Source organism: Capra hircus, chromosome 5, assembly GCF_001704415.2.
Source record: "Capra hircus breed San Clemente chromosome 5, ASM170441v1, whole genome shotgun sequence".
NCBI classification, from domain to species: Eukaryota; Metazoa; Chordata; class Mammalia; order Artiodactyla; family Bovidae; genus Capra; species Capra hircus.
The window spans coordinates 100283229-100298544 of NC_030812.1; the positions used below are offsets into that span (position 1 = coordinate 100283229).

The window sequence follows — 15316 nt, forward strand, 5'->3', positions numbered from 1 at the left end:
GTATGTTACAGGCTTCCACACAAATGACTAGGCCATTTTTTTTTAATCTTTTAAGTTTTTGTACAAAAAAATGTATATATATTTTTCGCATTTTTAAAACACCAGAGTATGCGGAGGAATGCAAACACGTAACAGAAAAATGCTTTTATAACATCATTTTCCCTGCTTAGAAAAGAAAAAATACCATTCCAATAGTATCTAAAAGTCCAAAGATGAAGTAATTTCATTTTCTTGCCTAAAGGCTAAAAAAGCCCCCTGCTTATTGATTCCGTCCTCATGTGGCCAGGGGAGCCACATTCCTCTTCAGTGCCCCAGGCTCCCTGTCTCTCAAAGATCAGGCCAGTTTTCTGGGCACGTAGCCTAAATGGAAGGGCGGAAGCATCAGAGGTTTAAGGCCCTCTCCCCACGGAGATAGGCTGGGCAAGAAGACACATCCCTGAGCCAGAAGCAAGGACAGGTGTGGCAGAAGCCTGCACCCAGGGCCGAAGATGGCAGAGCCCTGCGTGTCCCACTTCTGCTTCCATTCCCTTTTCAGGAGAAAGGAGGGCACACACACACACACACAAATGCCTGTGAAGGAAAGTTCAACATGTTTAGAAATACTGGTAGAGGGAACATTTTAGGAGTTAGAAAAGCTCTGCCAGCTTTGACTGCAAGCAGGAGAAGCAAGCCGTCAAGGATATCCCACTACAAGGTAAACAGACTTCCCGCTTCTGCAACCCTGTGGCACAGGAGGTCCATTTCAGTGTCCCTTCCAATGGACTGCACTTCTGGATTAGGTATTTTAGCTGCAGATGGACCAGTAACCCAAGATGACGACCCAGGGCCCAGTTCCAGCTGTAAGGTCACGCCAGGGCCAGCCAATGATGTTTGGTACCTCGTAATCCTGGGAAATTTCAGTTTCCATCCTGACCCGAGGTGGGAGAAGTTAAGTCTACAACCTCTCCGGCTCAGACCAAATGGCAGTCCTTGGATTGTGACCAAGTAATCACTGCAAAACAGTTCCCAGCAGCAAGTTACATCCAGACTCTCATGGAGACTACTGTAGGGCAGAGTAATAGCATGAAAGCAATCAAACCTATAAATAATGTTTCTTTTTAATTAAAGAAATCCAGTGTCTCAAAAACTTATGAAAACGTGTTTAAAAAAGAGTCAGGGAGCCTGCCACACCCTTTTGCTCACAGTAACTCCTCTACTTGTACTTTCTGGTTATGAAGACACAGTGCAACAGCCTCTGTTGTGATTGGCCCTGTTATATTATCTCTGTCCTGCAGCTGTACCTCTCAGGAGGGAAAACCAAACAGGGAACAAAGGGAAAGGCATTTCTTCTACTGACAGGTGGATGCAAACCAAAAGCAAACCAGAAAGCAAGACTGAGATTGAGGGTGAGATGAGGGACTGCTTCAGAAATCTGCCGGAGGACGCTTTGGTTTGGGGGCTGAAGAAGCTGGACATCTAAAGTGCAATCACATTGGTAACAAATGATCATCCCTTTCTTCTGACTCCTCCCCCAGCTGATCATCCCCCACACCACGATAGGCAGCAGGCACATTTCGGGGTTTAGAGCGGCATACAAAGTCACAGCCATCCTATAGAGGGAAGAGCAAAAGAAGTGATCATGTGAAATCAGCAACTTTCAGGTGGGCACAGCGTGTTTATGGTCTAAGAAGGTGGCAAGAACTTTCTCCAGGGATAATGAAGAGAAAACCCCAAAGCTCCAGTGATTGGCCTAAACTGGATTTGGGGAAACACCTTCTCCTCATGTAAGCCCCCAAATAGCTGGATCAGATTCATAAATCTAAGCAACAGTACCGTTCTTCCGGTCCGTCTGGAAGGTCAGACATTAAGGTGCTATGTTGCTTATTACCCTGTATTAGGGCAACCAATTGTCTTGGTTTGCTGGAACTTGGGATGGTTTTAGCACCCAAAAGTCCTTTCTCGCAGGAATCCCTCAAGTCTGGGCAAACCAGGACGGATGGTCAGTCATTTGTTTTGTCTCTCAGCTGCCCTGTTACTTACTGCTACCAGGTTTCCAAGATCCTGCCAGAAGGCCAAGTGAGGAAACTGCTCCATTCCTTTGGCTCCGACCACCAGTCGCTGGTACAGGAACCCCCCGATGATATAGACTGCGACCAGTGATGCAAACCTGTGAGGGAGAAAGACACCCATACTCAAAAACAGAATCAGTAAAGCTCATTCATTGTTGCCTGTTTCCTAAGCTCTGTTCCATAAAAATGGAAAAACAAAAAAGGGGTAGTCAGTTGAAAAAAAAGGGGCTGGTAGAGCCTGAGAAAACCAATTAGAGTGCTGTCTGCCTGAGAAAACCTTTGGATCAGAAAAAAGTAAGACAGTGTGTGACTCATTCAGGGTTGAGAACAGTCACCATTAGATAAACAGTCCAATTTCTTCAAAAGTTCTAATAATGGGAGAGTAAGTTGGCTTAAAGCTCAACATTCAGAAAATGAAGATCATGGCATCCGGTCCCATCACTTCATGGGAAATAGATGGGGAAGCAGTGGAAACAGTGTCAGCCTTTATTTTTTTGGGCTCCAAAATCACTGCAGATGGTGACTGCAGCCATGAAATTAAAAGACGCTTACTCCTTGGAAGAAAAGTTATGACCAACCTAGATAGCATATTCAAAAGCAGAGACATTACTTTGCCGACTAAGGTCCATCTAGTCAAGGCTATGGTTTTTCCTGTGGTCATGTATGGATGTGAGAGTTGGACTGTGAAGAAGGCAGAGCGCCGAAGAATTGTGAACTGTGTGTTGGAGAAGATTCTTGAGTCTCTTGGACTGCAAGGAGACCCAACCAGTCCATTCTGATGGAGATCAGCCCTGGGATTTCTTTGGAAGGAATGATGCTGAAGCTGAAACTCCGGTACTTTGGCCACCTCATGCGAAGAGTTGACTCACTGGAAAGGACTCTGATGCTGGGAGGGATTGGGGCCAGGAGAAGGGGACGACAGAGGATGAGATGGCTGGATGGCATCACGGACTCGATGGACGTGAGTCTGAGTGAACTCCAGGAGTTGGTGATGGACAGGGAGGCCTGGTGTGCTGCGAATCATGGGGTCGCAAAGAGTCGGACACGACTGAGTGACTGAACTGAACTGAACTGAATAAAAACTGTCTAGTACTCCAGTGGGGGAAAAACCCCATCTCCAAATGCATATATTTATTGGGAATATAACATTAAGTCTCATTTTTTTAAACTTGCAGAGTTTAAAGAGGATATTCACAGACTTCTTTCCCCTCCAATTATAATATAGCATACAAATGCACACACACTATCTGGACCCATATACTTCCAACTGATTGCTGAGTTAAAGAAAAGGTTTGAAAAAAAAAAAAAGGTTTGGACTGATAAAGGGAGGAGGACTCACGTGACAAGTAAGATAGAACCCACGCTAAGATGGGAGATCTCTGGGGAACACGCCAGGCTGCTGTCCATCTCAAAGAGGTAGAAACAATCTTGGACTTTGCCTCGCTCCTCAGACACAGGGTTAAAATTGTCCTGATGGCAAGAGGACAGACACAACATTTATGTGGTAAGGTGTTTGTTTCTGACGCCAGTCTGAAAAGGAGCACAAACCCACAAACCTCCCCCTAAACATTTGCTTCCTCCTGGTTTAAGAACTTATTTTCCATGTATGATGGAAGACGGACGCCTATGACTCAGGAAAAAACTGAACTTCTGGTTTTTTAAATTTTTTGGCTGCTACCAAATGGCATGTGGGATCCTAGTTCCCCAACCAGGGGTCGAACTCACGTCCCCTGCACTGGAAGTGGGGAGTCAACCACCGGACTGCCAGGGAAGTCCCTGAATGTCTAGTTTTCTCCCATCCACCCCAATTATCTTGTTCCCTCTGGACATTCTGTCCCACCTCAGGCCAGTCTTTTCATCTCCTCTCTAGGCTCCCAGGCCCTGGGGTGCCTCACCGCTAGAGTGTGTCGATTGCAGGAGATCATCACCACTGCCCTCCGCTGCTCCCTGCCACAGTGGTTGTCATATTCATCACCCCCTTTATAGATCAGCATGATCCAATTACCTGAGGACGGACAAGGAAAAAGGAGCTTTGGGGTGGGGGAAAAGCAGAGACAGACCTGGGCACTGTGGAAGCATGGAACCAAGTTCAATGAAGTTGGTTTTAGTTAACCCCTCAGGATAAGCTCTGGTGTACCAGAAATACCAACTAAAACCCGCCGCTTTACAACAGCTTGAGTTCTCGTGTTAAGACAACTAAGAACCAGATATGCATACAAGAATAATCTTGATTTCCCACACTAAAGGTAGGCAACCGATAGTGCAAATACAATTATGATCCACACTTAGTCATGACTCACGTTCTCTGAACACCTGCTAATATGAAGAGGCTCCATTCTATTACTGGGTGGCAAGGGAAAGCCTAAGATCTTAAATTAACCACAGATAAATTCAAAGTGGATGACTCTGAAGACTGGGGACACTTCCTTCTTCAGTATTTACTTGTTCAAATTTCTTTGCAAAATATCATTTGATTAATAATCATGTGAGGTAACCAAGCTAAGCATTATGCTTCCAATTTTGTGTATGAGAAAACAAAGTGTCAAATGATAGTTCGAAGTCACAGGCTAAGTAAATATGATCTGGATCAAAAATCTCGTCTTCTGACCCCAGCCCCAAACTCTTGACATTGTTTTTTATTATGTTATTTACAGAAACAACAATCTGCACTTATTTATTTATCTGCTTAAGGGTATAAAATAAACCATAGTTGCTCACATAGTCCTTTCCAGCAATGATTTTATGATTTTTGAGAAATATTATCAACATAACTCAAGTTGGTGGGGATTATAGACTGATTGGCTTTCAAGAAAGCTTAATCTCACTTTAACACAAACATATAAATGTCCTGCGCCCTGGCTGTGGAGGAGTGGCGGAGCTGGGTGCAGGTATCTCAGATGAGCTGAACCACACACACCCATATGACACAGCCTGGTTAGGGCTGAGACATACAGGGTTATCAGAGGGATTCAGTGAGCTGATCAACAGGGAGACTCTTACTTCCATTGAAGATCTGAGTCTCGTTGAATCTCCCAACTACTGTCTCCTTCCCGTTACTTTTGTTGATCTGCACCAGGCCTGCCCCAGAGGAGTGGTTGCCAGCTTCTCGGCACACCCGGAACACATAGCTGTACATATCTGGGCTCTGGCCCACGGTGCTCTCAAAGCTGAAAGCAGAAATGCAGAGAGGAGGAAAAGGACAGTTAGAGGGGTCAGCCTTAGAAACAGCAGCCTCTGTTCAAACAACGGTGTGTTCAACATATTTATCAAACATCATGGCTAAATGTCCTAGTGAATAGTATCTTTTGCATCATGAGGTTAACTATGACCCAGACAGACTAACTGTTGACGATGACTGATGAAAATACAGCCTCCAAGACAGATATTATTCTAGATATTTCTAGAATAATTGTTCTAGACTACGCTAAAGTATTAGCTAGTACCTCCCTGTGAATAAGGGTGTACGTTCATGATATATATCCTAGTTCCTTAAAGATTATCTTCAGATTTATATATCTGAAGATTCTTGACACTTATGATGACGTGGTGGTGTTGTTGTTTAGTCATGTTTAACCCAGGGATCAAACTCAGGTTTCCTGCATTGCAGGCAGATTCTTGACCGTCTGAGCCACCAAGAAAGCCCCCTTCACTTTCATTTTCAGCGTCCAGCTCTTTGTGACCCCATGGACTGTATTCTTCAGGCTCCTCTGTCCTGAGATTCTCCAGGCAAGAATACTGGAGTAGGTTGCCATTTCCTTCTCCAGGGGTTCTTTCCAACCCAGGGGCTGAACCCACATCTTCTGCTTGGCAGGCAGATTCTTTACCACTGAACCATCTTGGGAAGCCCTTACGATGATGCTGTAGTAGGCCTAAATATGTTCATCTGATACTTCTGAATATAAAGCTGGTCTCTTGGGTCCAATCTTACAAACAGCTACTCTTCTGTATAAAGTACCTGCACATCACTGCTGAACACTGGGCTAAGCACGTGCTCTCCATCATAGAGGAAAGAGAGACAGCATGGCCAAATAAGGCCAATATTGTTAAAGTACAGATTAGAACCATCTCTCAGAGGAGGTTATGATACATGTATCCCCTCTATATTCAGTAGTAATATATAAAAAATTAGTACAGTTAGTAAGAGAAGATTCTTTAATAAAGTTGTTTTCTCAAGGCCTTTAAGGTTCTTCTCATTTACCTTTTGTTAAATAGCGGTGTCAGCCTCTTCAGGAGAGCCAACTCTTTCTCTGATTCTTTACCCTTTTCTCCCACCAGGTCGCATGTTTTCTCTTCAGTCTGCCAAGATTCTCTGACTGCCATGGAGAAGAGCAGCAGCAGGAGCAGGCCAGTCCTCCAGGAGCTGTGGAGGGGGGACATCCTTTTGGGACAGGGAGTGTGTGTTTCGGGGGAGAGAGAGAGGATCAGGGAAAGAAACAGAGCACATCAATGTGTAATAAATGAATAGCATTTTTTTTTTAACCCGTTAGTCTTCCACTCACCACCTATTACTTTACACTGGCCAGTTTTCTTCATTATGATGATGCTGGGCTTTATTTTCTTGTCTCTGTTTCAAGTTCTTTTTTCCCCATTATCTAATATACAGAATTGGATGTTTAAGTCTCCAGGTTTCTTTTTCTTTTCAAAACTTTTATTTTTAAAAACAATTTCATTTATTTATTTTTGGCTGTGCTGGGTTTTCATTGCTGCATGGACTTCTCTCTAGTTGCAGCAAGCGGGGGTTACTCTCTAGTTGTGGTGCATAGGCTTCTCTTGTTGTGGAGCACGTGTTCTAGGGCTTGTGGGCTTCAGCAGTTGCGCCTCCTGGCCTCTAGAGCACAGGCTCAGCAGTCATGGCACATGGGATGAGCTGCTCCAGGGCATGGGACAATCTTCCTGGACCACAAATAGAACCTGTGTCTCCTGCATTGGCAAGTGGATTCTTTATCAGTGAGCAACTAGGGAAGCCTTAGAACATATTTTAAAAGACTCTTTCTATGCAACTCCCTCACCTGACACCCTAATTTCCTGTCCTTACTGTGCTCCTTTCCTGTGCAATCAACAAAGTGGACAGCAGAGTTAGTGGGGCAGTTAGTGTATACAGGCAGTTGTTGAGATTTCTGCAATGTGTGCATAAAACAAGAATATATTTTTGGTCCTAGAAATTGTCAGAAGAATCAATCAATGGTTTAGAAAATACTTAAGTGTCACCAATGAAGAGTATTTTGATCTTGCTGAACAGTAAGATTCTTTGGCACCTACGACAAATAGTACCTTTCAGTATCTCTGTGCCAAAGCACCTGTGTCAGGAAGCCCATACATCTATACACATACACACACACACATACACATACATATAACATATATAATTACCTATCACCTGTGTCAGGAAACCCATACATCTATACATATATATACACACATACATACATACATATACACATATTAATATCTATTACTTGTATCAGGAAACCCCAAAATACACACACACACTAATATCTACCTATCACCTGTGTCAGGAAACCCATACAACTACACACACACACACACACACACACACTCACACAGATATTAGTATCTACCTATCACCTGTGTCAGGAAACCCATACATCTATACATAAACACACACACATATTAATATCTGTATCAGAAAATCCATACATCTGTATATATACACACAAACATATACTAATAGTTATCTATCACCTGTGTCAAGAAACTATATAAATCAATCACTTTCAGTCTAATTCATAGGTAAGTCCTTCAGAACATAACTATAGGGCTGAGAAAAGGGAAAGTAGAGAACATAAAAGAATTACTTACGACAGCCTGATGGAGATATCCTTGCCTCCACCATTTGGTTAGAAGTTAGGTTGAGATGTCTCATTATTTAAAGTTTAATACTAGTTCATTAATACTACTTAAATCCTCAAGATAATACTTGAATTACAATGAACACTTGATAAGGGCTGAAAGTGAAAGTGAAGTCGCTCAGTCGTGTCCCATTCTTTGCGACCCCATGGACGGTAGCCTACCAGGCTCCTCTGTCCATGAGATTCTCCAGGCAAGAATACTGGAGTGGTTTGCCATTTCCTTCTCCAGGGGATCTTCCCGACCCAGGGATCGAACTTGGGTCTCCTGCATTGGAGTCAGACGCTTCCAGTTTAAAGTTATTAAGAAAGATGTAAAACAGAGAAAGAGACCTGAATACTTTGGGCCCTACATCCTTGTTTTAATATTCAGAAGCATCTAACAGTCTTTGTTCATACTTACCACAAAAATGATGAACAGAGATTAACATAACCACAGAACCTAAGATTTGACATCTATCTGTTCTGTCTCATCTCTGAAAAAATCATTCAACCATTTAAATGACAGGATGAACAAACTTCATGAGGTCCAGATCAGTGGTCTGAGTGAGTATTCTAAAACCCACTTCAAGCCATGAAATTCAACAGTTTCTTGATTTCTACTAAGTATAACTGTCTTCCTACATTCCAGTTGCTGATTACTCTTGAGAATCACCAAGTCACTTTCAATTAACGCACCCAATTCATATGATGCTTGAACTGTTTTAGGCATGGAAACATGTGGCTCTGTTTTCCAAACTCATTTTCTTTTCTCTAATCTCATTTGTACACCTATGCATGGACTGTAGTGAAACTGAAAGTCGCTCAGTCATGTCCGACTCTTTGCGACCCCACGGACTGTAGCCTGCCACTCCTCTTTCTATGGAATTCTCCAGGCCAGAATACTGGAGTGGGTAGTCTTCCCCTTCTCCAGGGGATATTCTCAACCCAGGAATTAAAACGGGGGTCTCCTTCATTGCAGGTGGATTCTTTACCAGCTGAGCTACCAGGGAAGCCCGTCAGGCTACTCTGTCCACAGGATTCTCCAACCAAGAATACTGGAATGGGTTGCCATGACCTCCTCTTGGGGAATCTTCCCGACCCAGGGATTGAACCCACGTCTCTTATGTCTCCTGCACAAGCAGGCAGGCTCTTTACCACAAGCGCCACCTGGGAAGCCCCTTTATACACCAAGATACACTGATTTACTTTGGAAGAATTCACTTTGGTATTCATTAATCATCCCTCAGGCCATTGCTACGTGTTAATTTTATAAAGTATCAACAATTTTCCTGATACAAAGATTCGATTCTTCCAACTTTTTCTCGCTTACCATAAAATATTTTCATACTAGAAGTCTAGACTTTGGCTTAAATACTCTTTCAGTTCAGTTGCTCAGTCATGTCTGACTCTTTGCGACTCCATGAACTGCAGCACGCCAGGCCTCCCTGTCCATCACCAACTCCCGGAGTTCACTCAAACTCATGTCCATCAAGTCCGTGATGCCATCCAGCCATCTCATCCTCTGTCGTCCCCTTCTCCTCCTGCCTCCAATCCCTCCCAGCATCAGAGTCTTTTCCATTGAGTTAACTCTTCGCATGAGGTAGCCAAAGTATTGGAGTTTCAGCTTTAGCATCATTCCTTCCAAAGAACACCCAGGACTGATCTCCTTTAGAATGGATTGGTTGGATCTCCTTGCAGTCCAAGGGACTCTCAAGAGTCTTCTCCAATACCACAGTTCAAAAGCATCAATTCTTTGGCAAGTCCTCTAATTCTTCTTCATGCTGGTCCACTGATTCCATTGATTCTATTTAAAACTTAAAATAAGCAGAATTTAATAGGTACTAATAGGTACCTGAATAAATTTTGTCCACTACCCTAAACATAGTTTTCTTTTTGATGTCTGATCTTACTTATTTGTTACTCTGAGACCATTTCTTTTTTTTTTTTTAAGAACATCTGATTTTTGACTGGACTCAAGACTCAGAGATAGAAGCTCTAAGAGAGGACAGCTTTTATCTCTTAGCAATCTGTTCCTGGAGTCTTTCTTTGGCCCACTTCATTCTCTTGGCCAAAAGTTGAGCATCTTCTGGAGCCTGTTCTTCATTTTTCTTAGTATGCTGTTTCTTCTGACAATACATTGACATTTGTGTTGCACAATACTGGAATAACGAGATGCTGAATCTTGGGAGCTCTGGTCCTAGGTTTCTCACTTTCTTTGTTTAGGGGCTATCTCACAGCATACTGGCGGCCACACAGAGAGACCACAGTGGATTCTGCTAGCTCTTCTGCTAACCCCAAGTGATGAGCCACAGTTGTATCAGTGAGGCCAGGCATATCCTTTTCTCTCTTTTATGATGACCAAATTGAGAACACTCAGACTGGCATCCATGTATAGATTTGTACTTTCTCCAGTCCTCCTTGGTCTGTAACAGAAATGCCCCTTACTCAGTAGCAGGTGCAGGCTCTGCCTTGGGTCCAGACATCTCCTTCATGGGGAAACCTTGTTTGCTGGTCCCACCACTGATTTGGACCACAAAACTCTTCTAGTCTTCACCCAGAGTGTCAATAGCAACTTCTGTGTCCATACGCTTCTCAGAAAAGATAGGAAGTTTTTGTTCATCGTCCATTTCAATGAGTTTCTGACAACCAGTGGCTGGGAAAGAGATGTTCAGCTTCATCATGAAGTGGGTCACCATACCTCCAAGGCACCACAAGAAAGAGTTATACAAAATTACACTTGATGTTCTGTTTCCCACATTCACTAGGGCAACCAATACTTGGGAAGTCATCTCCCTGACTTGGTGTTATCCAAACATCAATTCATTGTAGTAATATTAAAGTGTCTGCAGAGAGTAAGTATAGCTAACCCCAAAGTCTGAGCATGCATGTGTCCTAAGTCGCTTCAGTCTTGTCCAACTCTGTGACCCTATGGATGGTGGCCCGCCAGGCTCCTCTGTCCATGGAAGTCTCTGGGCAAGAGTACTGTAGTCGTTGCCATGCCATTCTCCAGGGGAACTTCTCAACCCAGCAATTGAACCCAAGTCTCTTATTAAGTCTCCTGCATTGGTAGGCAGGTTCTCTACCACTAGTACCACCTGAGAAGCCCCTCAAATTTAAGACTCTCATAAACACATTTAATTCTCATAAACACATTTAAAGCATCAATAGAAAATACTTAACAGAGTGCTTGCTTTTTGCTAGGAATTTAACATACATTAACCAGTTAAGCCTTACCAAAACCCTATGCAGCACATACAATTATTCTTATTTTACAGATGAGAAAACTAGACATAGTAAGCGAGCAGTGTGAACCAGGTAGTCAGGCTCTGAGCTCACTGTCTACACTTAACCACTATATGTACATCTTCTTTCACATTAATTTTTTGGGATGATCAGAGCAGGCAGCCAAAGTCTTGCTTTTTTTTTGACAAAGCAAGAAGGGGAAGTGACCTCTCACAATTCACAGAATAGAAGGCAGAATGAAGAACCCAGACCTCCAATTCCTATCTTCCCTAAATTAACTCACTGCTCAACTCGCAACACAACGTGACCAACTGACTAAAATGCAATGAGGCTCCTTTATTAGATTGATATTCTTTTTTTCTAGGACCAGTTTTCTGGAGGGATGCTCACACAGAAGGCTGTGTTGTTTGGCTTCAAAGTTAGTTCCTAATCTGTTAACAGTTGAGGATTTCTTTTCCCAAATTAGAACAAAGACTCTCACACAACTAGGAAAAGATGAAGAGCTAAACACCCTGCAGTCAGCATTAGGTGAGTTGATCTATCTTTTATTTGCTCATTGGTTCAAAAAGATAGGATAAGAACAAACTTATAGTCTTCTCTTTCTTGCTTAAGGTTTGGCTACATTTGAGCTGCTTCTCTTTGGTTCCGTGGTGTATGCACTAAGAGCTTTATCTAGATTATGTTTTATCTTCACAACCCAGAAAATCAGGTATAATTTCCCCCACTTTACAGATGAGGAAACTGATTCTTATAGAGCTGAAGTTACTTGCTTTAGGTTATACAAGTATTAAAAGGTGTGTAAAGTTATTAGTAAGGCAACTGGAATGAATCATGGCATAAAGATATTTTCTGAAAACTTCCTGATAAAAAAAGGAGTGCAACAATGTATCAGTAAGGGGATGAATTAGAGAAGGAAATCGCAAGCCACTCCAGTATTCCTGCTAGGAAAACCCCATGGACAGAGGAGCCCCGCAGGCTACAGCCCAAAGGGTCGCACGCGACTGAGCATTTAAGCAAGCACACACAAGGAAATGAAATTCAAGGGCTGGGTAGTCTCTTTTTGCTGCTGCTGCTAAGTCGCTTCAGTCGTGTCCGACTCTGTGCGACCCCAGAGACTGCAGCCCATCAGGCTCCCCGGTCCCTGGGATTCTGCAGGCAAGAACACTGGAGTGGGTTGTCATTTCCTTCTCCAATGCATGCAAGTGAAAAGTGAAAGTGAAGTCGCTCAGTCGTGTCCAACTCTTCCAGACCCCATGGACTGCAGCCTACCAGGCTCCTCCGTCCATGGGATTTTCAAGGCAAGAGTACTGGAGTGGGGTGCTATCGCTTTCTCCGAATCTCTTTTTAATGTGCTACAATTAAGATTCTCAAGGTGCGAGTTTAAGCAGCAAGGCTTAAAGATTTTGAAGCATCCCTTTCAATTTTCTTGTTCTATAATGATAGATTCATTTGGGTTAATGCTAAAAAATTCTCCTTCAATGGGATGACCAATGATGGAGCCGGGAACTGGAAAGAACTTTACATCCCTGGGCCCCTGTACCACTCACTTTCCCCAGTCCTTAAGATTAGCCATGAACATTTTCCGTTTGTAAATGGAATTTCTACTTTCTTCTCTTTGGCTCATTTTTGATACGGCGGCCTTATCTCCAGTCTCTAGCAGCTCACACTTTTGGAAGAGTAGCCCTAACTAGCTGAACCGCTCAACGTTGAAAAGCCTTAGAAAATCAGCTTTATGGACCAAGGGCGGAAGCTCCCTACAAAGAGGAACACAATTCATCTCCCTCAATTCATCTCCCTCAAACTTCTTCGAGGGCTCCAGACAATCGCGTTGCGTCTAGTCTCCCGACTTTCCAACTGCTGAGGGCCATACCCTTTACAAATGATGCCCCTTGACCTCCCTCCACGATGCGGGCCAAAACCCAGTCTACGGGTATGCGGTAACACCTAGAGCGGACTCCAGACTCCAGCGATCTTCCTTTCCCTGCCTTCCAAACACTTAAATCCCCTCACCAGTCTTGGAGATCCTTTCTCCCTCACACCCTTGGGCACGCTGTGACTCCCCAACCTCACGCCTCCGTTTTTCCGCCCTCGGGCTCCTTATATGGAGTTTTGGGCTAAAACCCGGTCAAGCGAGACTTAAGAGATCCCGGACCCCGTCACAGCCACGAGGGGTGAGCACTCTCCAGCCCCTCCTCCTCCACGCCCCTCATACTCACATGTCACGTGCAAAGACAGTAGGCAAAGCTCAGAATCCCCGGCCCAGTAGCTGCCCGTCGCTGGGAGACAGGGCCAGCGAGGGGCCGGCCACAGACCCGGGTCCCAGAGCTCGTGGCGGAGCCAGCGTCCCTCCTAGCGACTAGCTGAGCGCCACTCTGGGAACCGGAAACAGGAAGCTCTGGGCGGCCGCTGGGCAACTGCTCCTCCCACTAGACCCCCGCGGCATGTGACCGCAGAACCATTTGGCCCCTTTCCCCTTTCCGGCCTTGCAGATCATCCCGGACGCTGATTGGCCACGGTCGTGGGCGTTAGGCTCCCCCTCCACCGTAACAACTCCAATCCCTATCGAGAGTTGCAAGTTTAGTTCCACCTTTTCGGGTTGCCTTTCTACTAACGGGGGTCCCAGAGTCCCACCTCCAGGCTTCTTCGGCTCGGGCCCCCAGTCACGCGGGGTCACGCGCGGTCACGCTCCCTGGTAGGTTGGACGGAGGGGGCACGTGAGAGCGGTGGCGGCACTAGAGGGCGGTGGCGGAAGCGGAAGTGCGGGGCGGGGCCTGCCCCCCAGGCCGCGGCGGGAGCTGTAGTTTTCGCGCGCGACCGCTTCTCTCTGGTGCTGGCTCAGAGCGTCTGCCGCCTGAAGGGGACGCTGGTTCGCCGTGTGCCAGCCGCTAGTCGCTTGGTGTCCCACGTCGGCATCTAGACGATAGTGGAGAGCAGTGACTGGGTCGTCATCCTGACTTTCTTAACGTCACTTTACGTCCTGTCTACGGTTTAGTACTCTGAAGTGTGACGGTTGTTATTATTCGACTTAACCTTGTCACCCCTGTGGCATTTTGTGTGATGAACACTGTAACCAGTTCTGACCCGAGCAATTCCGTTTCGGTTTTTGCGCCTTGGCCGAGAGCCTTTGCGGTGTCTCTCACGTCTGACGTCTTAGCCGCGTGTTGAAGTCCTACCCGTTGTGAGAACTCGGTTCGGATCCCCAGTGACTCTGGGACTCACCTTCTTGAGAAGGAATCCCGTCGTCCCTGGGTTAGGAAGATCCCCTGGAGAAGGAAATGGTAACCCACTCCAGTACTCTTGCCTGGAAAATCCCATGGACAGAGAAGTCTAGTAGACTGCAGTCCATGGGATCGCAAAGAGTCGGACACGACTGAGCGACTTCACTTTCGAGTGCCCGCTGGTTGCTCCGATCAGCTTCAGGCTGGCTTCCTTCTGCTCGGATTCCTCCGTTGCATTTGCCTCCCTCCGTCTTGGCGGATGGGGACTAGATTTTGAGTTCTTATACTCACCGGAGCTTGAACAGCATTTGGAATGAAATAAAAGAAGCCAACACTTGCGTAGCCCCGCGGTGCCTGGCACTCTTGGAAGTGCTTTAGACGAGAATGAATTCACCTCCAAGCTCACCTTAATGAGGAAGTACCTTATCCCAAGCTTACAGATGAGTAAATTAAAGGCGATGGAGGTTAACTGACTTACCCTGGGCTCCCCAGCTCCTCTTAACTTGTGGAGTTAGCATTCAGTTTTCATCGTTTAGGGGTTAATTAGTTGTATAGGTGTATAGAATCCATCCTGAGTTGTTTTTTTTTTCAATTAACTGGGCATTCAGTTCAGGCTAGGTGGCATAATTGGGTTGGGTTTGGATGTGTCTTTAAAAAAAAAACAGTTGAAAGATGAGTTATTTTCTGGCAATAAAAGTGACTTGTAATCAGAAAACATAGAGAACTATATAAAATCCATAAAGTTACCACGAGGTTGTGTATTTCTTTCATGAGGGTTATTCCTTTCCTTTTAAAAAAAAACACAAACCCTTAAGTCAACTATTTCTCCATATCATGAAATTTACAAATACATTTAAAAATGGTTGTATAATTAGCTGCATGGATTGCCAGTCATTTAAGTCATTTCTATTGATTTGACATTATCAATTTATTCAATAAGATATTTATTGAGCAATGA

At 44.6% G+C, this 15316-nt stretch overlaps 2 protein-coding genes across 4 annotated transcripts in view; one reads left to right on the plus strand and one right to left on the minus strand.

Moving 5' to 3' along the window:
- Positions 27-13888, minus strand: M6PR (mannose-6-phosphate receptor, cation dependent). 3 transcript variants are annotated; one of them, XM_005680886.3, is made up of 7 exons: positions 13772-13888; positions 6247-6426; positions 5049-5215; positions 3944-4053; positions 3388-3518; positions 2020-2146; positions 27-1589 (listed from the first exon to the last, which is right to left on the minus strand). In XM_005680886.3, exons 2-7 carry the CDS (start codon positions 6423-6425, stop codon positions 1467-1469), a joined length of 837 nt encoding a protein of 278 aa, XP_005680943.1. In that variant the 5' UTR covers position 6426; positions 13772-13888; the 3' UTR covers positions 27-1466. The 3 variants fall into 3 exon arrangements, with proteins under 3 accessions (XP_005680943.1, XP_005680942.1, XP_013819671.1); XM_005680885.3 differs by having other exon boundaries at positions 13357-13788; XM_013964217.2 differs by lacking the exon at positions 13772-13888 and adding an exon at positions 13357-13514 and having other exon boundaries at positions 6247-6441.
- KLRG1 (killer cell lectin like receptor G1) overlaps positions 13756-15316 on the plus strand; it is a 35834-nt gene continuing 34273 nt past the window's right edge. The window contains exon 1 of the mRNA XM_018048526.1: positions 13756-13832. The gene's annotated coding sequence lies outside the window, so the exon portion shown is untranslated. The remainder of the gene's footprint in view (positions 13833-15316) is intronic.